The following is a 21,476-nucleotide window of genomic DNA, read 5'->3' as shown; positions in this document are numbered from 1 at the left end:
TCTTAACAAGGTTATGATTAGTTTTCATTTCACTATATACGTTTATTATGTGTAAAATTGTATTGTCTGAACGTAAATCTAACAGCACAGTTTTTCGCTATTGTTTTTATTTTCCTTGCAATTATGCTACATTCCAGCAATTAACGATGGACGATAGAGTAATCACTTACTTACTACTGTTTTGCACCACTAAAAATTAAGCACTATTCACTTTGTAGCATATAACCGTAAATACATGTATCCCTATTCTCTTATCCTTCTCCTTCCTCTCACATACTATACACTGTTATCTGAAAATGGCATGTAAAACATTCGTGCAGGAATGCGACTGTAAAACTTGTAGAAAAAAACGCTTAGTTAAAAAAAACCAACAAAACCACGGCAATTTTAGAATATCTTGCCCAGGCTTTGGGTACGCCGGAACGGGTTCCAGTTGCCGGAGGTGAAGCTGCTCAGGCGCGTTTTGCCGAGCTTCGTCCGTGTCTTGGTCGATTTCGTCGTGGTACCGGTTGGGGACGGTGCACCGGACGAGATACCGGACGAACTGCCGGACAGCGTCGAGATGGAACCCTTGCTGCTGTGACTCATCGCCATTGGCTGTAAATGCGGTACGTTTAGTAGCAATTTGAGCAACGTGCGTTGGTAGCCATTTTGTTTTTTTTTGTATTACCTTTAGATAGTTTCGATCCATCGGTGTGATGACCTTCAGTTCGAGACTGCTTTCACAGTTGCGAATGAGTTTCAGTACCTGCTGCAATGTGTACCATTTCACGTCGACACCGCACAGCTCCACGATAAAGTCACCTTCCTTAATGCCACCAAGCTTAAAAACACAGAGAGAGAGAGAGAAAATAGAGAAATTCATTCCAAAAAAAAAGGATAAAGAAAGAATTAAAATACTCACATCTGCCAGGGAATTGATTTCCACCGTCGATATCATAACCGGCGCATCACCCCGTACGTTAAAGCCGAAGCTGCTAATATCCCTACTATCTTCACCTTCCGTACGATACGTCTGTTGCTCACCGTCCTGCAGCTTCAACTCCCGGAACTCACGTTCGGACACGTTGCAGACATCCTTCAGGCAAACCTCACACGCCCGGCTGTCGTTGTAATAGTTCGTCTTGTTAGCGCACTCGCCACAGCACCGGCCGGACTGGTTGCGCTGTAACGCGTTGCTGCTGCTACGGCTGCTGCTACTATTACCAACGCTCACCCCATCCCGGTACGGTTGTCGGCGATCTAACGTACCACCGCCCAGCATAAACGATGGTCCACCCTTCTGCAGCCGGACACTGCGCGGCGCCGTCCAGTGACGCCGGGCCGAAAAGATCGCAATCGGACCAAGCTTACGGAACGGATCTTCAATTTTGTGCATCGTAAAGTCGGGCCCGGTTAGCGAGATCGTAAACTTGGACGTTGCGTTCAGCGTCACGTCCAGCACATCTAGATCCGGTTCGTCCAGTGCGGACGATAGGTTCGAGCTAACCGTACAGCTACGGTCGAGTTCCATCTCCTCCAGCTCCTCGCTCGTACGCTCGTGCGCGTAGTTTAGCACCTTCGATAAGGCTATTTTGTTCTTCAGCTCGCGGCACATACGTTGCAGGCGCTGTGCCTCCTCGTGACTAGCGAGCGACTCGCGCAGGTGTGCCCTCCGGAGGGCGGTCGGGTCCAGATCGGACTCGAACGACGTTTCGTCAAAGATGAACGTATCCTTCGGTTCGAGTCCTCGACCATACCGTTGCTTGCAGCGATTGCTGCTACCGGTACTACTGATAAGTGCACTGTCCTCATTTCCGTTGCTAGTGCCAGTTTTCGTCTTCGCCGCGTGATAGTGTGCCAGTGCTGATGATGCAAGGGAATTGGAATGTTATTGCTCTGGAGAATTCCTGGAGAATAAAGCCTTACCTTTGTAGTATTCGGACTTGAGCGGTACCAGACCTGCCCAACATTCGGGCAGATACGTATGGGCATCGTTGCTGTGTATTATCTGATGTATTTCCCTATATTCCAGAGCTAGCTGCGTTGCCTCACCGGACAGATCACGATGATTCTGACAACAAAAAAAGGCAAAAGTTTCAATCCTCAAGGATTTCTTTTTTCTTTTTTTCCAAAGAGTTCCTCTCACCTGCACACATTCCCTACCGGCTGGCAGATTTTCCACCTGCAGGAGTAACTTCTCAAACAGACACTCACGAGCTTGGGCGAGCATTAGCGCGACTAGGACTTCCAACACCTAATGAGAGCATCAGAACGCATGAGCTTAAACACACAAGATACTAAACTCGCTGTGAGTAAGGTGTCACATACCTGTGGTTTCAAATCCATCGACGGTGCGTTCGTGAACGTGTCGAAGATGTGTCGGAAAACGCCAGCCGCACGCAGAAAGTTATCTACCGCCGCATCCAAACCCTTCTCCGACGAACGGTCCTGCCGTGCACCGATCTGGGTGTAGATCGCGGCCAGATTGAACAGTATGCACGCCTTCTCGAACGCAACCGTACGCTGGCACGAGGGTACGCCTGCAAACACCGGAAGCGGGGGAAAACATTAACCATTTATATCCGCCGTGTGTCATCTTCCCTTCAAATAGCCATCGTTCCCATTCTACCGGAACCGTTTTTCTTTTCCCCCACCTACCTGTCAGTGAATCGTACCATTCGAAGTACACGCCCAAGCTACGATCCGGTGGGAAGAAGCGTCGTTCGACGTAGTAGAGCAGGTTGTAGTAGCGAAACAGTAGCGATACACCTTGCGCATCTCGGGTCGGTGTTTTTGCGGCCTGAAATTGTGTTTCGAAAGTTAGCCCATGTCTTGCTGTTCATTCAATCGTATCCAGAGAAGTAAGCGAACACATAGAGAGCGCGAACGAGAGAGAGAGAGAGAGAGAGGTAACGCTCTATACCTGTCTTGTATCGGTAATGTCCGCAATTGCATCTTCGTAGATGTGTGACGGTTCGCTGTAGTGCTCCAGAATAAAGTCCGAGAATGGTTCCATAAAGTTGACCTCCTTCGTTTCCTTCAGCCCCAGAGGTATCATCGGTATAACGTAGTCAAGACTGAAAGTAGTGTTGTAAAGAGCGTTATTATATCCGGTTCGGTACCCAGGCTCAGACGTCAGACTTACCCTTCACTCTGGTAGATCTCAACGGAGGAGTTCAGCTCGGACAGTTGCTCCTTCAACAGCTGCAGGTTAGAGTTGACGAAGCTCAGCTCTAGCGCTACCGTGTCCTTGAGCTTCTTGTTTGTGGTGGCCTTGAAAAGGTTTTCGGCACCTGCCCGGAGCCGTAGCTCCTTGTTGATTTCCTGGTTTAGCTTGCATCGTTTGCTTTGCAGCTTACCGCGACAGGTAGCCACCCTTGGATCCGAACCCTGCAATTGTAGTATGTAATGTAGCATTTAGAAGAGGAAACATCAGTGATATAACAAAGATAGCATTGATAAGTCGTCAGCTAGAAAAACGGTGTACTCTGGCATAACGCGTTGTTTGATAAGTTGCTTGACTAAGTATATACAATGAGTGACATTTATGTGTGACACTGATTTGTTGGTAATTCGATATGACATTCAAATCCAGTTTCCGAAACCATGTGTGTAGATGGTGAAAGTCACATCCAAAGCACCTGGTCGCAATACCTTTTTTATGTAATCTGTTATTCGGGTGTTTGGCTCAAATTGGCTAATCCAATTAGCTACTTTCCTCACCCAATGTTGCACGTTTTCTAGAATTCATTTATCGCATTGCTACAAGTGACTGTGACTTGCATTTGCTCTGCATACTAACAACACGGCGAAAATGGCAAGGAACCGGTGTCATCTTCCTGTACACACAATATCACACTATTCACGCCAACCAACTTCGGGAACGGGTCTGTTATGCAAGAGCTTCGGCTTTATCTCCAGCGTACGATCTGTCGCGTACGTCTTATGGGGTATGCTTTGTTTTCACGTAAGACAACAAAAATGTCCGACCGGGTTTTGTAGCCTGGCGCGCTTAAATAGCACACCGCGCACTGGATGGCGAATGACATCAAAAGCTCGAAAGAAAAAAACAACATTCCCTTATCCGCAAAACACATTCCGCCGCTATCCGACATAATGATCCAACTGTTCCAACAAGCGGGTAGTAGAAGAGGGACCACAATGATATTAAATCCCCAACAGCTCAGTGTTTCCCATGCGCTTTACGCACGACCGTTGAGAAACTACGCAGGAAATTTGAAACATAATGTCCACACCGTGTGCCGGCATCACTTTACTGGTTCTTTTTTTATATATTTGGACGAGGAGAGAAAGCACCATTAATGCTCGTTGGTTGAAATCAAGACATAAGGAGGAAACACCCATGTTGCGTCCTGTAGTTTATTACCAGTGTGTGTGTGTTCGTGTGCTTTATTTTTTTTGTGTGGAATCTTCATTGCCCAACGTGGTTAACATACAGAGATTGCGCATCCGGATACCGAAATGTCTCCACTAATGTCTTAGGGTTTTACGCGTATCTGATCCGCATATAAAGTAGCTGAGCTGCGAGATGAAATCTTGCCGGGTGGGGAGGATGCCGATAACCTGTAGCCCGGCAGACTGATCTGATCGTTTTCTCTGGAACTCTGAGCGGGAACCAGCGATATTGTCTAACGATTAGATACGGTACCGAACGGGGGTCCATAACCCCCTCCGGTACACAATCTTTTCCCGAAATGGTGTGATGGCATAGTTACGCCATCTTACGCGTCCTATTTCGTAATATACACGCGCGCGCATGACACGATGCCGGAGATCTGCCGCCGGTGGCAAGTAGTAGAAATAACCGTTAGCGGAAGATGGGACGGAAGAGTAGTACGACATGAAAAACCCCGCATAATGCCCCCCCGGGGTATGCCGTCCAACCACAGCGAGAGGCTGAAGTTCCTGGAAGTGGACCGTTTAAATGGGTCACTAGGCTCGTCATCTCGAGATCAGGCAAGATTCTCTGTGTGGAGATGGAGGAGAGGCAACAAAACACAAGAAACGGGAACGTTGGCACACTTTGGTCGCAAAACCGAGAATAATGGGGTGTTCGGATACGCCGCCATTACGTATGGTTAGGTTTTTGCTGTTGTGCTGTGCTGTGTGTAATCGCAAGCATACATAGGCGCACTGGCGTAATAAGCCGGGTGAGGTAGCACTGATGATGATAGAAAATAATAATGGCGAAAAAGGTTTTGCCTGCTGGATAGGGAACGCGACAGGTCTTCAGGATATGTTCGGTGGAATAACATGACCATTGGCGCTACAATGGGTGACGTTGTGAAAGGAAATGTGTTAGGCGCTCGGTCCAAAAGTGGACATCTGCTTGAGATCTCCTCTCCGGTTTCCAGTGTATAGAAAAAGGGTCGTCTTTGTTTTCTTTCTTCCTTCTCCTAAGCCGCTTACAAGAATTGGAACAAACGCAGCAGCAAAAGCTGAAGGGGCCAGCGAATAAATCCTGCCCAATCATTTCTTGACCCAATTCCAGCGCGCGCCTCGAAAACACCACAAACAGTGGTAGTGCGCAGATAGTGCGCCTTCAACACACTTGCATCCCGCTTTTCTGGAGCGTCTAACTGGTTTTCCATTCACTTCTGACAACACGGACGTGTGGAGGTGCTCACCATCGTTTCGCTTTCTCTTTTCCACCGTTGTTCCTATTCTTTCGAAATGAAACACTTTGTTTCTTGTGCGTCTGCGCTTCCATTTCTGCCCATTGCGCCACATTAGCCTGAATTTAGCAGTGCGCAATGTGTAACACCGTTCCTGCCCACTTCACCGCGCGGTAGGCGGGTTTTTTTTTGCGCTGGACATGGAAGTTGCTGTTCCGTTCTGCAATGCGAACGTTTGCGAGGCTGTGCGATTGGCGATAAGCAGGTAAGAAGCAACTCTCAATTACGATCTATTACCGGATTTGCGGAAAAAAACTGTGTCAAGTGTGTGGACCTTTATTGGGCCAGGTGAAATAAAGAGTGACCAGTTCTGTTTTCTTGTTAACAGAATTGTTGATTTTTTTAATTTGAATAACTTCAGAATCTTGTTCTGAAAGAGATCCTTGGAAACATTTAGGGTTTTCAACATATTATGCCTCTTATATCATCTACTGACGTAAGGAAGTACTCTCAGTAATAGTAGGAAGAATTCTGTTGGTATAATAATGCTACGATTTGTGACGATATCCAGTACTTCGGATATGAATGTATTCTTGGCTAACCACAGTTTGCACACATTCAATTATCTTGATTAAGCTCCTTTTGTATCCTCAACAAAGATGGCGGAACGATGCAAACTCCGTAACAAAGATGGCGATAACGATATGGTTTACATTGCGCACTCATATCAACCGATAATAGCAAATAAATATGAGCTTTCCAATTAGCACAATCGCGCGCAAAAACACCATGCACCAAGTGAAAATAGAGTAAAAGTACGCACTGTTTACTTTCATGCCACCACACCACATTGCGCATTGTTGCACACGCTGCCGCCATCATGTTCGCAGTGCCGCTTCGGGGTCCTGGTTGATGATAATGATTTACGCTCCAACAGGTACGAAATTGACTAGAAGGAACTTGAAGCACATTGCGTTCGCAAAACAAAAAAAAAATGCGCCACCCTTCGCGGGCACACACACACACACGCAAAAAGCGAAAAACCCCATCAATTAGACTTCCCTTGCGCACAAACGAGAGTTTCACTCGAAATGAAATGAAAGTTTGGCATTGGCGGATGCGACTAAAGAGAAAAAAATCATAAAAAAAAAAATAAATCTTCACCACGCTGTAAGATACAACTTGCAGCGATCCTAAACTAGGGATGAGAGGCCGCAGCGCGATGATGATAACCTTGGGTAGGAGATAGGCGTAACATTAACGCCTTTGACGACGCAAAGAAATCAAAGGCCGCGACGAAGGAAAAAGAGGCGTTTTGCAACGGTTGAGTTATTATAAATTTGCATTAAAACAAGCAGGCGGTGCCGTTTTAAGGCGCGTGTTAGATAGACACTAAGTTCAACGACATTGAAACGTAGCGAATGTGGAAGAATCTACGACGTGAAGAATTGTTTCACTAACGATCGGTTAACGACATGTTGTTTGAGGAGTTGGACTAGGATTTTTTTTTCGTTTCCAGCCATCTTGGAGATTTTTTGTTGGGCTGCTGTAAACCAAATTACCACTCCAAGTACCTTAAAAAAACTTTTTAACAGTGAAATGATGGCTCATGAAACTCCAAGAAGGGTAGAAAACATGACTGTGAAGAAGACGAATACGTGTGTGGTTCCATTACGTCAATGATTTCTGAGGAGAGACCTTGGCCTACGCCCACGTAAGATCCAGCTGGGTCAGTGAATGAGGCCAATGGACGTTCGTCCGCTTTGGAGTACACGTGAACCGTGAGCGGAACAGTACTTCCTAATAAAGGTGAATTTCTTGATGTTTGATTTGTATTCCTGGAGTTTGAGGAAGTTTGAGGAAGTTACCAGACATCTGGAGTACACTTGTTAAGTCAAAGGGTTCTAGTCTTACGATTAGTTAGTATATGTAGATAGAAAGAGCATAGTTTTAATTTGAAATTAGTATATCGTACAACGGAACTACTTCCTCATACACTACCTTTAGTTGTAAATCCTGCAAAAAGCCCATGATGGCGGCCGTGCAGACTCTTCAGCTGCTTGGAACTCTCTTAACCTCCAGGAGCCAACGTTGATTCCTTGAACTAATTGCACACAGTAGTTCACCCAATATTGCCGACTACTTAACGATTAACCTACGTCTAAAATAGGATGTGATTTTTAGTATACGAACAAATTCTCGTACATACGCTGGACGTAAAGTTTTTGTACAGTTGCTTAACTCGCGATGCCACTACGGGTTTTGTTACTTTCCCCATCAACGCAAAACAGCCACAACTATCGCAAACTAAACACAATTCTTTTGTTCTTCTTCGTTACCGGCAGGAAACAACTAGCGAGGTAGTTAATTTATTAAAGTTTATTTCAGGAAACACTTTCAACGGTGGGCACCGCTGGTTCGGTGTTATGTAGTAGCATGCCCAACATGCTCCACCGTATGGATGCGAGTGCTCCGCTTAAGGTGTGATAGTTCCGTCTGCAAAAGCCTCTCGGGCCCTTCACACCCTGGTGGAGGTTTTTACTACCATCTACTCCATTCCTCGATCTCAAACACCCCCTCCCTCCGAACTGTATGCCTTCGGTACAGCTACGATCGACGTGCATGTCCGGAATGTTTAAGGGTTTTTAAAAGCATTTTTAACACAGCCGGTTGCTCAACGGTTCCCGTAACGGAGGATTTTGGTTTTTCCTTTCCCGTACTCGTAAGCTTCTTGCAACCTTTTTTATACACCCCATCACGTACACACACGGTTTGGAGTTTGGTTATGGTAAGCGACTCAAGAATGATTAAAAATAAACATAGTCGCAAAACTAAAAACGGTAGATGCAATTTGAGGTTAGCTCTTTACCGGTTCCTCCATAAAGGTACTGTCCAAAAATAGAGAGTACAGATAGACATCACACTGGAGAACTAATATGGCAAAAAATGTCTATATTCCCCATCATATCGTATCCTGCATCGTATTAGAACCTAGAATCTGACCACTTACCGGTAACTAAACCTTTATATCCAAAGAATACCATTTGGAATGCTCAAGAACGTAAATTCCTTCTATTTCCTTTCTCTCTACCCAATCTAAACCCATTCAAACGGAACTCTTTTGGGTTTTCTTTTCAAAACCCAAAAAAAACCCAATTTCCGGAGTACGGTAGGTTGCGCTGTAACTCTCGGGAGGGGATAAAGAAAAAATGAAAACTCATTGTACGGGAAACAAGATGCGTAAGTGGTGGTCATCTTGCGATCTTAAGCGTTTTAACCCTTTTTAATTTAAATACGGAAAACAACAACCACTTCGCTCGGACATCGGGCAGGTGAAGTACGGGATATTAATATTTCGCTTTATACGTTGAGTGTTGCTTTTCTCCTTTTTACAGTTTGTTTTCGACGGTTATAAACACTTGACGACAGTTTTCATTATTTCTAGTGCAATCTTCTAGGAAAGCTATGTTTCTTTTCGGGTGCTGTGATTCGTTTTATGTTGTTTAACTCTTTTTTCATACCCAAAATACTATTTCTCTCTTTTCCTATTGAAGTTTTACATTTATCACACCACTTTGCTAGACTTCTATGTTCTTAGTTTCCAATTGTTCGCTCCTAGAGCACAAACGTGAACGCTTAGATCGCAATCAAAACTGTTGCAAATCGGATACACCTTTCGCTTTGGTTGATTGTACACTATGTCCAGCGTAAGCGATTGCACGCCACATGGTTGATCGTGAAGAATGGAACGACACTTTAGTGTCAGATTGTTGACAGCGGCTAATATTTTGAGGTCAGTTTGTTCACTTTTTATCGCGCTTTTGTGCAAAAATGTTCCCAAACCACCAACAAACAAACAAAAAACTACGTGGCATCAAATGAATGCCGAAACAATTGAATCTTTTCCCCCACACTGATTGACACTGATTTCAATTCACGAAATAAATTGTGGTGCGTTTCAACAAGTTCTCTACCTCACGTTCTTAAGGTATTAGTGTACAAAAACACACACAAACACACACACACACACAGAAACACAAAGATACTTTTATTGCAAGTTCTTCAGGTGAGAGGGAATGGACAACAAGACGATGCCAATGGCCATCTAGATGGCTTGCTGTCTTGATTGTCTCTCCATGGCACGGTGAGCATGATCAGTTACTGGTCAAACGGTACCACGGGACAACAAACAGTCGCCAACAGGCGAAGAACGAACGTGATTAAGAAAGAAGACAAAAGACCATTTCCGGTGTCGGCTGATCGACGCTCTATTCCGATGCTGAACGGTTTAGGGCTGCGGTTGAGTGGTTGGCAGCCACAAACAGTTTATAATACTTGCTCACAGAGATATTGTGCTGTACAACTGGCTGTCACAGTCTCGTATGTTTAATGGAAACTTTAGTTGATGTTTTGTTGGAACAAAATCAGAATCTCCAGAGTTCCAAAAGCCAGAATCTCCAGAGTTCCAAAAGCTAGAATCTCCAGAGTTCTTAAAGCCAGAATCTCCAGAGTTCCAAAAGCCAGAATCTCCAGAGTTTCAAAAGCTAGAATCTCCAGAGTTCCAAAAGCCAGAATCTCCAGAATTCCTGCGAGGTTGATTGGGACATTTCGGAGGTAGTGATTGTTTCGACTACTACTGTCTACAGTTCAGATTTCAACGTCTCTTTCCAGAAAAAAAAAGTTTCTTGGTTTGTTTTGCTAATAATAACCCTTTCATACACTAAAAACACAAATTACACACGTATTGCCACACGGATCACACGTGTACATCAAGCGTAAACACATAAGGGGGGAAGGTGCAGTAAGATCGTATCGTATTTGGCTTTGAAATTTTCAAAGTCAATGTGAAGCGGAACCGAGTGGAGCAGAGCCTCCAGAGTAAAAACGCGTAAAAGCACGGAGCGTCACCGAACAACACACCACACACATATAACACGCACCGGTACAATTAACCAAACAAAAAAAAACACGAACGAACCACGGATGAGAATGTGAGACCACGGGTACGGAACTCACCGAAAAACTGAACCGTCTTGCATAACGTCGCGCGATGAAATGTTGAGCCTGGACGGCAAACCAAGCGGACGTTCCCATCGGAGAAGGTAATCGGATCGGACCTGTGCACCGTATTCCCCCCGTTCGGCACGCGAGAGAGTCTCGCTCAGCAAATGGGGCCCGGGCCGTTTGCCGTCCCGGTTTACCGGTGAAACAAAAAGCCGAAACGAGGGTATAGAAGGAGAGCGAAAGAAAGTGTACCGTGAAAGAAAAAGGGAGTTACGATCGTACGGGTCCCGGGTTACCGATCTTCGGCCGTGAAGTAGATCACTATGCGCGGCGGCCAGAGTTTATAACGCATAACCACTACACGTTGCAGGGTTACCAACGATCCAAAAACAAAACCCCCCCATCGACTGATCGGTTGCTATCGGGTCGAACTTGAAAACAAAATAGTTAATTTCAATCATTTAATATAGACAGAAGACCAGCTTTCATTGTGCTGTACACTGTACCTTTCTTTCCACCTCTATTGAACATGCGAACCCTGCATTATGAAAGCTAACGATTGAATTATTTAGATTGCATTCCACCACCGTGTAGCAGGGCGCTACTGAGCTGTGGAGTAACATAACCAGCCATATGCGTATCTGAAGAGCTAGTTCCTTTCCATTCTTTACCCACCAGCGAACGGGCAATCATAATGTAAATGTGGACAGGGTACAGGAGAAAGCTTCCCGCATCAACAATGCTGTGAGGGAGTGGGCTATGGACACCACGGAAGATGAGCACAAACGGAACGGGCAAGAAAAACGGAAAGGAGAACGATCTTTACTAATAATAAAACTACTCCTCACGGTAGTCAATCGCCTTTACCTTTTTTGCATAGCTGAATCGTGTCGAACGTTTGGAAAAGTCGCTTGTTCAATTACCCACTCCGACACTCTCCAAAGTCAAAGTCAAGAAGAAAGAGTGAGTGAAGTGAATGTGCCTTTTTATTTTGTACTTTGATGCGTTCTCCATTACGCTACGCTCCTTTCGATCAATGTGCCTGAGACCGAGGGCGGATTTGCTAGTAAGAAGCATTTAAGCCCTCTTCCTCCCAAACGATTTCCTCAGGCTACTGCCCAACCAAAAACAGACGAGCAGCAGTGAAGAAAAGAAGGTCATTTCGATCTTTTCCGCATTTCCGGTGAGTAGCGCAACGCATAGTGGTCATTATACGAATAAGAAGCGTGCAACACAATCGTACCACCATAACATTGTTCCCAATTTCCCGTCCAATTGATTCCACGCCGTTTCCGTTGCCTTTGCAACGCACAAACCTGCACTTCTCGGCTGGTTTTGGGCTGTTCATCGAGTTGGGAATCGTTTGTTGTTGTGTGCTGTCCATTATTAGATGCCAAGATGATCGCGACGCTGGAAACGAGATGGCATTTGCATCGTGGTTTGCTCCGGTAGTGTACGAGGTTAGTAGGTCGATACTACGCTCGCCAAGTTTGCGAGGGCATTTGAATATTTCGTTTTTTTTGGGGAAGCTGTGTCATGTTGAAGATGTAGATATCGACGAATAAAGCTACAACGCACAGTTACAGCTGCGAGTACAACTCGTTTGGGTTTACGTTTTGGAGACCTGACGTCAACGACGTAAAGTCTCTACTTCACCAGAAATTGAGATTCTTTGATTATCTGGAGTAGACTCCAATATTTTTGTGACATAAAAGAATCCTAGAATCATCATGTATATGACATCAGTTGTATGCAAAAAACCTTGATTAACATTATTAGTTAGACAAGGATTACTGAGGTATCTCAGTAATGGTAACAGAGGGACGTGTATCTGAAGAAATTGGAAAATGCGGAAATAGTCTTAATACATCGGAATAATTGTGATGTATTGTGGAACTAGTTGTAGAAAGATAGTCAAGAATTTTCAATATTCAAGACTTAAAGAACTTTAAAAGTAAGATCCTCTAAGAATTCCTTGAGCTTCGCACTGCATAGCAGAGTAGAGCTTTCTCCAAGTTTCTTCATATATTTAATTGTGTGTAAAGTTGCATTTTTTTGGTGGTTTCGTTTTTTTTGCTTTGTAATTAAGTGATGAAATATCTCTTTACTGACGCCTACTCCATTTCCACATTACATGCGGAATATTTGATATCTTGATCATTATCAGACAGACGTATGGTTCTTGAACATTCGATAAGAACACCTCACCTGCTGTTGGATGTTTATCACAAATGCAACACTACACACCAGTCCGGCTGACTGCTCATGTACGCTTATCGCACATCGCGTGTTCGCCCGACCTTTTGGGTCCCTTTTACCATTTCCCACATACTACCTAATGGCCTTGACTGCTTCAGACCTGGACGTATGTAACACGTTCCATGTCAGTACGAAAATGAATATGTTCCAAATTTACATTAAAAAGAAGCAGCTTGATTTTGGTGCGCCCGTCGTATTATCTAATCTTGATCACTGATGTTACAGTGTTCTGTATTGGTCTAACTGTCTTGCCCAGAAAGCAATTTACTGGATCTGTTTCTCTAACAATTTCTCACTCGCCCAGCCACACCAGGCCACCTAGCCGTGGCTATACGCTTCCCCCCATCATAAACAATCGGAAGCGATGCGTTCGGTGCTGGGTGCCTTCCACCCATTTTCATCACCATTTCCACGGTCGGTTCCGCTTCAACGCTCGCAGTGCTGCAGTGCGCTTCATTCGTGCCGTTCGGTGCAAAAGAGGCGATTGCTGCCCTTCCCCGTAGGTTTGGCATTTTGCTCATCTCGAGGTGGATGAATAAAAAACCCCCGGGGAGGGATGGATGGAAAAAAATCTCATGGAATAGAAAAACCGCACACTATAGCGCGAGATGAGCTTCTGCGGGCATTGTAACGGTTACAAGACTCGGGCATCGGAGAGACCTCAGCGACGTCCTTTTGTGGACCACTGAAGATGAAAATTGTTGGAAATTATATTGAAAAACTCGGAGAGAAGGTGGGAGCGGGAATGGTGGAATGAGGAGACAAATAATTATGCACCCAACCCAACTGGGAAGGGCGGTATTCATTCGTATCGAAGATGCTCGGTGCAGCTTTTCCTGTGTCGCTGGTATTACGCCATCTCCCTGCACCTGTTTTTTTCTTATTCAAGAAAAGGTCATGCACTTTCTGAGCATTCAGTTACAAAGTTTCCCGAGCGTATTGTAAGAAGTTGAATCATATCGAAAAGAAGGAAAAAGTTGTTGCTTTTCGTGAGATTTAGCAAGACCTTTATCCGGACACTTAAACTTCAAGGTCATCCTCTCAGTTTTGTAGCTAATAGAAGCTGATAGAAGATGAAGATATATATCAGTATGTGAGGTAAACGATATCGTATATAAAATACGATGAATAAACTAGCATCTGTTATGGAAAACTAACCCAATCATCGTGGGAAAAGCTGTTGGGCACTTCTAGATCTCAAGAATACGCAATGCCCTCCCTCAGCTGACGTACCCAACCGTGTTGGGCAACTCGGGTCGGCGAGATTAGCAGCATGAAATTCTTGCGTAGCGTTTGTGGAGGTGATTTCGTGAGAAAGAAAAAAACAAACGATTTTGATTGTTGATCCACTTCACCATCGTACTGATTATGAAAATTTGTTTCAATTTCTAAGTAGATACCCCAGACTAGAAATAGGAGGACACGTTCTTAATTAAGTCGGTTTTTGTTTGCGTATTTTCCTAATGCATTTAAACCTCTTTACGCTTAAAGTGATGTCTTTTTACTCAGTTTTTAGTCTAGGCTTGACTTCGCTTTGACCTCCAATCTCATCAGAGAGGTATCTGTTTCAATCTAATTCGTTTGAACAAGTGTTATAAGAGTTCCTTTAACTTTGCTATAATAAGTTATAGCACCCTTCTCGAAGCACAAGGCCTCATTGGGCAAACGCTAACGGGTGGGAAAATCTGTGTCGAAACAGCTTCATCTAGCATGGAGGTGGCCCGTAGCCACGTTCTTCCAACTTCTGGTTGTTTTCTGTTGTAGCTGTAGATATCGGTCGGTTGCGGCTAACCGCAACCATGCAGACATTCGTACCAAGAAGCGATCACCGTTGTTGCATTCTAGAAAAATAGAAACAGAAAGAGCGATACTAAAAATTGAACAATGCACATCACATGATCTAACGGGACAACATTCAACAATTTTCCCCTCCCTTTCTCCCATTTTTCTTCCCATGCTCCTAATGTATGGCATCCGCCCTTTCGTCGTGGTGTTGTAAAGTGCGCCGGTTCGCTTTCGAAGGAAATCTACATGTGGATAGCATCAATTCGTGTAAAGCTACCATAAAGTTAGCCGGCAGCTGGATGTTTCGGGCGGTACGGATATCTCCCATTTCTTACCTCGGACACCCTGTGCCAGCGGAATGTGCTTTTATGGGGTTTTGATTTTACTAACATCTGGTAGCGACTGCCGAAGCTTTTTTTTACCATCAGTCACATCAGAGTTGATTAATGCTTTCAAACATTATTGTAAAATGTGCAGAGACATATTAATGAAATTTGATAAATAATTTTTTTTTAAAATAAAGATACTAATAACTTTAAAACTTCAACTCATGAGCATAAACGTAATGACAGTTATCTGTACAATAAGAGCTTAATTTCGCCTTAAAGTCTTGTAATGTTTTTACATTATTAATTCAATTGTAATCATCACAAACTTCTTCTTCTCTCTCTCTCTCTCTCCCTGTTTCTTCCTCTATTACAACCACGCAACAGATGACGAAAGACGATAACGCATCTGTTTTATTTGTATGATATAAATTTCCCACACATTTTGTCTTTCGGCCCCTGATGTGCCCCTTAAAACGTGGCAATTGTTTTTTTTAGGCATTTGGCAATCCGGTACACTAACCAGTAGCCTTAGAAAGAATATTTATTTCCATCTCGTTTAAGTGATTCGAGCCGGGCCTCTTAGTAATGCTACCGCGTCTGCTGGTGGCAAACGAATGTGTGAACAAGTAAACGCAAAACCGTTTTCATTTGCCGCGTTTTTGCGTGTTCGAGCAGAAAAATGGAGACTGTTTTGTTTGTTGGTTTTGTTGGTGCGGTGTGTCCATTGTTTACGCGCGTGCTCAGCATGCGGAGGGTATGCCGACGTAACAATGGGGTGTATTTTTGGGGTGTGTGTGTTTTCTAAGTGTCTTTTTCTTTTTGGAGTAAAAAAAACGAGAGAAATAAATCCCTGTGCAAGCAGCAACGAAACTCATACCCGGCAACGGGTACCTTGTTTTCCAGATGTAAAGCAATACATAGGGATCTTGTGTGGTGTTTCAATACTACCCACCAGACAACTCTCGCACGCGTTGCTACAGATTTGAACGGCATGGGTTATTGCACCAGTTTGCCCCTTTAAAAGGTGGTTTAAATGACTACTTGATTCCCACTCGTAAAGCACTTTGAGCAGCGTACGTCTAAGAAACAGACGGGAAGAGACGTACGGAACTCTAGCAAAAACAGATAAAGATCGAAAAGACAACACACCGATCCTGTGCCGTTGAAATGCTAATTCGCTAAATGATTTATCGACTTCTCATTTGTTAGCTTCAAGTCCACCATTAGCGACAAGTTTTCCGACTCTACTGCTGCTGATAACATTCTAGCCTAATTTTTTTTTCTTTCGTTTCAGTTCCTACTGCAGCATGCCCCCATGACGAAGACATCATTAATCGATAAGTAATAACAATTATTAACTCAGCAAACGGATACACATCCAGGTGAGTGCCTTTAACCTCCATCTCCTGAGGGTTCCCGCTCGTAAGATCTTACCACAACACAAGGGAGGGCCACCGTAACACCCCGAAAGGAGCAATGTCCGCATCACCGGCAATTAGCTACTTTCTGAGATAATTGTCTCAACACCGCCCGCAGTGAGTATATTGCCCTTATGCGCGTACCGCTTTAACCATTGCTCGCGATTGGATAGAAGGTGAACGATACAACAACAACAAAAAAAAACGACAGATAATCACGGGAGGCAAGATGAATTGTTGCCTGCTGCTACTTAGGGAGGGAGGTTTCGATTCCCTTGCACAGCATATACGTGAGATGGATCTGATTCATTTACATATTGGGAACGGTTATTCTTCTTTCTTCCCTTTCAACGCTATTCACAACATCCGGATACGGTGGTGGATATGGAGAAGCTTCTTCTGGGGAAGAAGTTCAGAGCGCTTTGAACGCACAGCATCCAAAAGATTTGCGTCTGATGCTCGGAACCAATACTAAGTGATGATAGTTACGTGTAGACGTTCTAGACGTTATGTTTACTATGAAGATATTCAGCTGGCTGGGAAACCTGGAGGTGCAAACCTAAGGGACTTCCCATATTAAAGAATCTTCCACCTTAGAGGATGTGTCACACGTATCCAAATTCCGTATTTGTTAGCTGTGAGTCTTCAATCATGCTCTATAGACGCAAACAGGACGAGATGTCGATAAGAACTTTGAAAAGAATTCCGACACCAAGAAAATTGATGTTTAAATGTCATATGCAGCTTAGTGAGCTACATCTTCAGGACACTTTTCCGAAAGATCGGTTGGAAGCCACTACCCTGGCGCGTATCTCAACATCAATGCTGTTGTCAGTGATGACCTTTGACCCAAGATAGGTGAAAAAGTTCGGGCACCTATCGGTCCATCTCCCCTGCGTAATCCAGGGATTTTTAATCTCCAGCCCGAGATTTTATGTCGTCGATTCTTTCGTAGGCGTCCACTTTATAGGAGAGCCTTAAACCAGTGATGTCTATGTTATCAGCGTATGCCAGGATCTGGATTTACTGATAGAAGATAGTCCCCAAAGGCCCTCTCTAACTTCTAGCGTTGAAGAGTAGACAACCTAGCCCATCTCCTTGGTGGAGATCCTTGATAGTAGCAAAAAGTCTTTGGTCTTAGTGCTGCTATTGATTATAATGTATCCTGAAGTACTTCCAGAGTTGCATGACTTGAGTGCGTCAGAATGATTATCAGTTTTTTAAAACAATTGTTGAGGACCGTATGTAGAATTTAATCTCAAATTTTATCCAAGATCGATGATGAGTCATAGAAATAAAACATTGAAACTAGAAAGCAGCCAAACCGGATGTGAACCATCATCATTGGCAGTGTGACATCATGAAACGTAAAACGTTACTGAATGTGTTGTAACCTGCGCGTGGCATCGTTGGGCGAAGATTTACACCCATCGTACTTAATATCTCAATTTAGAATCTAGCAAACATGCGCATAAATCATCTCTTGATGATGCTGATGACTAAGGCCCACACGCTAGCGGAATGTGCTAGATGGTTCTCCCAACAAAATCGTGCCTCATCAACCTTCTGCCGTCAACCCACAGCAGCAAGTAATCCCAGATAAGATAAAGCACTAGTTTGGATACCGTGCAGGTTGTCGGAAGCAGCTATCGTATGGGCAAAACAGCACAACAGGGTTGAGGAAGGGGCGAAAATATAGGAATTTGGTTCTCCAAGGCTTTATATTACAAATATGTAGCTCTGTTTGGTGATAATTACAAATCTTGTTGCAGACCTGCCTTACGGAGCAGTGAAAACATTGAGACCACCGACATCTCTTGGGAACATATATGGAGTTAAGCAAACGGCTAGAACAACAACGCACCACAAAACTGCGTAGCAAGGTCTGATAGGAAGGTAGGACCGGTTGGTAGATGTTTTGTGCCACGTGATTGCGGTACGCACTGTCGATAGACACCTGCCTCAATTAACCTGCGGCAACCTGTGGATTCCAAAAAGCAAAGCAACCAATTCTACCGAATACGGTGCTGTGTACAAGGCTTCGGCATGACTGTAAATAGACACGTACACCTCGCCTCGGTGTTGTGAGTCACTCGGCTGCGAGTTTCATGCGTATAATATCCAAAAAAAAAAAAAATAGGCTCATATAAACCACAAAACAGGGTCGTTTGTTGTTTGCCTCAATGCAGAGTGGTGCTAAGGTTCATGTGCTTATCTGTTTTGTTTCTTGCACATTCTTCTATACAACGCTTCTGCGCAAAACCAACGACCTCCGGGGGTTGTTGATCGTGTCACTGGAATGAGTCGTACTTCGTTTTTTTATGGACCTAGTGACATCCGGAACTTCTAGCTGACGTCATAGCGGGACGGCTACAGAATATCTACTTACCCGCATGTAGGGGAACGGTGCCGGTTCTTTCACCTGATCCTTTTCGTCACTTTCCATTTTCTCCTTCGCAAGACGTGCCGGTTGTTCGTGGTGGGTTGAATGGTTGGCAGGGGTGGCAAAGCGAAGTCGTACACCTATGCGGTTGATGGATGGTTCTGTACCGCCGTGAACTTTAACTTCAAACACTCACAAACACTGTGCATGGCAGCAAAGAAGTTAGGCAGTTAAATGACTGCTTTTAATAATGCACTTTATAAAACCGAATCTTTTTAAAACTTCCGGTAAATATTATAAAACATAAATACACACAAGAAAACATACAAACAGTAAACAGAATCACATATTCTCGTACACCTACTACACACTTGTATCCGCTTACAGCACGTTGATTGATGTGATTTGCTGCTAAAGCGATGGTCGCCCCTATTCTTCTTTACGTTTTAAAAAACACAAACCCGCACACACACACATACACAAAAGCACCCTCTAGTTCAAAAGGCACGGAAACGAGAAATGAATAAGCACGCCGAGGGTATCGCGCCCGCGCGCCCCTATACACGTGAAGCTTTTTGTGTTCCTTTTTCCGCGTACGCGTTGTTCTCCTTCACCCTTACTATCGCTTATTGACGGGGTTGACGTTCCCGTATGCGTCCGCAACCAGCACCGAACTACGACCGTCGCGAGCAAGCTTTTAGTTGGCACTGAAGGGAGAGCGCACAACCAAAACCGCGCACAGCGGACGGCGACGACGACGACGCACCCTGCTGTTGTTTGCTGCGCTTGTTGGGCTTAAAGGCAGAGATACGCCTGTCCCCCACTCCCGTCCTCCTCCTACTTCTCCACCACTGTTTGGGGGAACTCCAACAATTGTGCTCTGCTCCAGAGGATGCCCACCCGCCCGCCACGACTTTCTACCAAACCCAACACCCGATTGGGGGGACGACCAGGGGCGGCGGAACGGTGCAAAACCTTTAGGCTACGGAGGTGTGTATGTCCTCGGGAAAGTCGGAATCGTTTAATCTGCGAGACAGATAGTGTCTCAAGTGTGTACGTGGGAATGTGGGGTGGATGGAAGAAGCCAGGGGTTGGGCTAAAGCGGGCTCGCATTGCACGAGGGACGCGAAGCATATCTGTCTGTCTGTTAAAAGCGCGGGGGTGGGAGAGAAGAGAAGAAAAAAAAACAAACAACCTCCACACAACAACCGCGAACGCGTCTCGCGAAGCGCTCAATCTGAACCGACTGTAACACAACACAACACAATGGGTTGTAAAAAAACAACAACAGTGTAGTTACATGGCTAGAGAAATTCTCAGCACGCGCAAGGAATAATGCTGCGGAACGCTGACGAGACGAGAGGAGGTCTCCTTACCTTTGGATGAGCCTAACGACCTTTGGCGAATCGGCACGATCTGTACATAAAATATTGGATCAAGAATATGATTTTCCGGTTGTTATCCAACAGTCGGAAGTACCTCCTAGAGTTCATCCTACATATGTCCTAAACTTAACTATCTTGATCTCCAAACTCAACCTTATCCTAATTCTAGACCTTGAGAGTCTGAGGATCTTTTGCCGAGGCGGGAACTATCCCTTTCTGGATCTAATTTAGAATGGCGCGTAACGTTTTTTGATCGCCTTTTGAATATCTTGAGCATGCTCTGAAGTAACTAACAATGAGTTCTTGTGGATATACACCACACAAGGACAAGATCTTTTGTCCAAAAGCGAAGAAAAAGCCCCTGTTCTAAGATGACTTCAAATTATTCTTGAAATGGTAAAGTTCTGAAGATTTTTATCTTATCTTGTTTATACTTTTCCCAGTTTGAGAAACACCCATTGAAGGCAGGTGGTTGTATCGGGTAGTATAGAGTGCAAGGCTATCGTGGAATCATCTCCGGGTTAGATAGCTGCTGATCATCTTGATAATATAGGTAGGATGATCAAGTTTCAAAATCTTTAGGTATGTCTTGTTTCGGTTATATTGCGTCGTAATATTTTGGTGGATGGTTAAGATAAGGTTAGGTGTCCTGATCGAAAACTTATGATATTTTTGCTCGAACACCCAACCATTAGAATCCATGTGGTTCGAGATGATTTCCGGTCGAGGAACTTCTAAAGGATTTCATTTAAAAAACCCAAAAAAAAGAAGTTCTGTCTGAAAGAAAGCTATCCAACAAGCTTACCAACATCCAAACAAACATATTAATTCCATTTTGTTTTCGAACCTGACTTAATCAGACGTGTTTTGCATGTAGCTTGGCGAACGCCTCGGGAAGTGTGGTTTTGCATAAATAAGATACGTGTTTGGTAGATGTTTCGATTGAATGTTAATACAAGTTTAGACATTTTTGCTGTTCGTTGTTGTCCGAATCAAGCGATGGCACGCTTGACTGAAGATACCGATTAGAGACACCGATCCCTTCACAAACGCACCTACCACGAACATGGTGTGCGTGGTTTCGATCTGCTTGTGGTGCAGGAATTTAAATAAGATGGCGCACATTTCACTTTTCTTCAGCCAGACTATCGATAGAGCGGGACTGAAGAGATGTTTGAGAAAGCGTTATACAAAGCAGCAAAGGAATCGAACGATTATTTCCATACCAAATTGTTTATATGACAAAAAAAAAACAGCTACAACGGTTGTTTTCCACTTTATCGTTTCGTCATCAC

At 44.3% G+C, this 21,476-nt stretch overlaps 1 protein-coding gene across 2 annotated transcripts; it reads right to left on the bottom strand.

Moving 5' to 3' along the window:
- Positions 1-17: 17 nt before the first annotated feature.
- On the bottom strand, positions 18-19,572 carry LOC125770251 (rhophilin-2). 2 transcript variants are annotated; one of them, XM_049439658.1, is made up of 10 exons: positions 18,803-19,572; positions 3,128-3,372; positions 2,906-3,059; positions 2,641-2,782; positions 2,311-2,522; positions 2,129-2,236; positions 1,909-2,053; positions 905-1,845; positions 671-823; positions 18-597 (listed from the first exon to the last, which is right to left on the bottom strand). In XM_049439658.1, exons 1-10 carry the CDS (start codon positions 18,857-18,859, stop codon positions 388-390), a joined length of 2,367 nt encoding a protein of 788 aa, XP_049295615.1. In that variant the 5' UTR covers positions 18,860-19,572; the 3' UTR covers positions 18-387. The 2 variants fall into 2 exon arrangements, with proteins under 2 accessions (XP_049295615.1, XP_049295623.1); XM_049439666.1 differs by lacking the exon at positions 18,803-19,572 and adding an exon at positions 7,620-12,376.
- Between the last annotated feature and the right edge of the window lie 1,904 nt (positions 19,573-21,476).

Source organism: Anopheles funestus, chromosome X, assembly GCF_943734845.2.
Source record: "Anopheles funestus chromosome X, idAnoFuneDA-416_04, whole genome shotgun sequence".
NCBI lineage: Eukaryota > Metazoa > Arthropoda > Insecta > Diptera > Culicidae > Anopheles > Anopheles funestus.
Note: the sequence above shows the minus strand (reverse complement) of the source record. Positions and strands in the feature narration are given on the sequence as shown.

Excerpts from the sequence above, each read along its gene's own strand:
- LOC125770251 (XM_049439658.1), bottom strand. The coding sequence starts at position 18,859 with ATGGAAAGTGACGAAAAGGATCAGGTGAAAGAACCGGCACCGTTCCCC. Across the intron at positions 3,060-3,127 it reads GAGATCTACCAGAGTGAAGG|TCTTGACTACGTTATACCGA; the intron begins GTAAGTCTGACG and ends CACTACTTTCAG. Across the intron at positions 2,783-2,905 it reads ACATTACCGATACAAGACAG|GCCGCAAAAACACCGACCCG; the intron begins GTATAGAGCGTT and ends ACACAATTTCAG.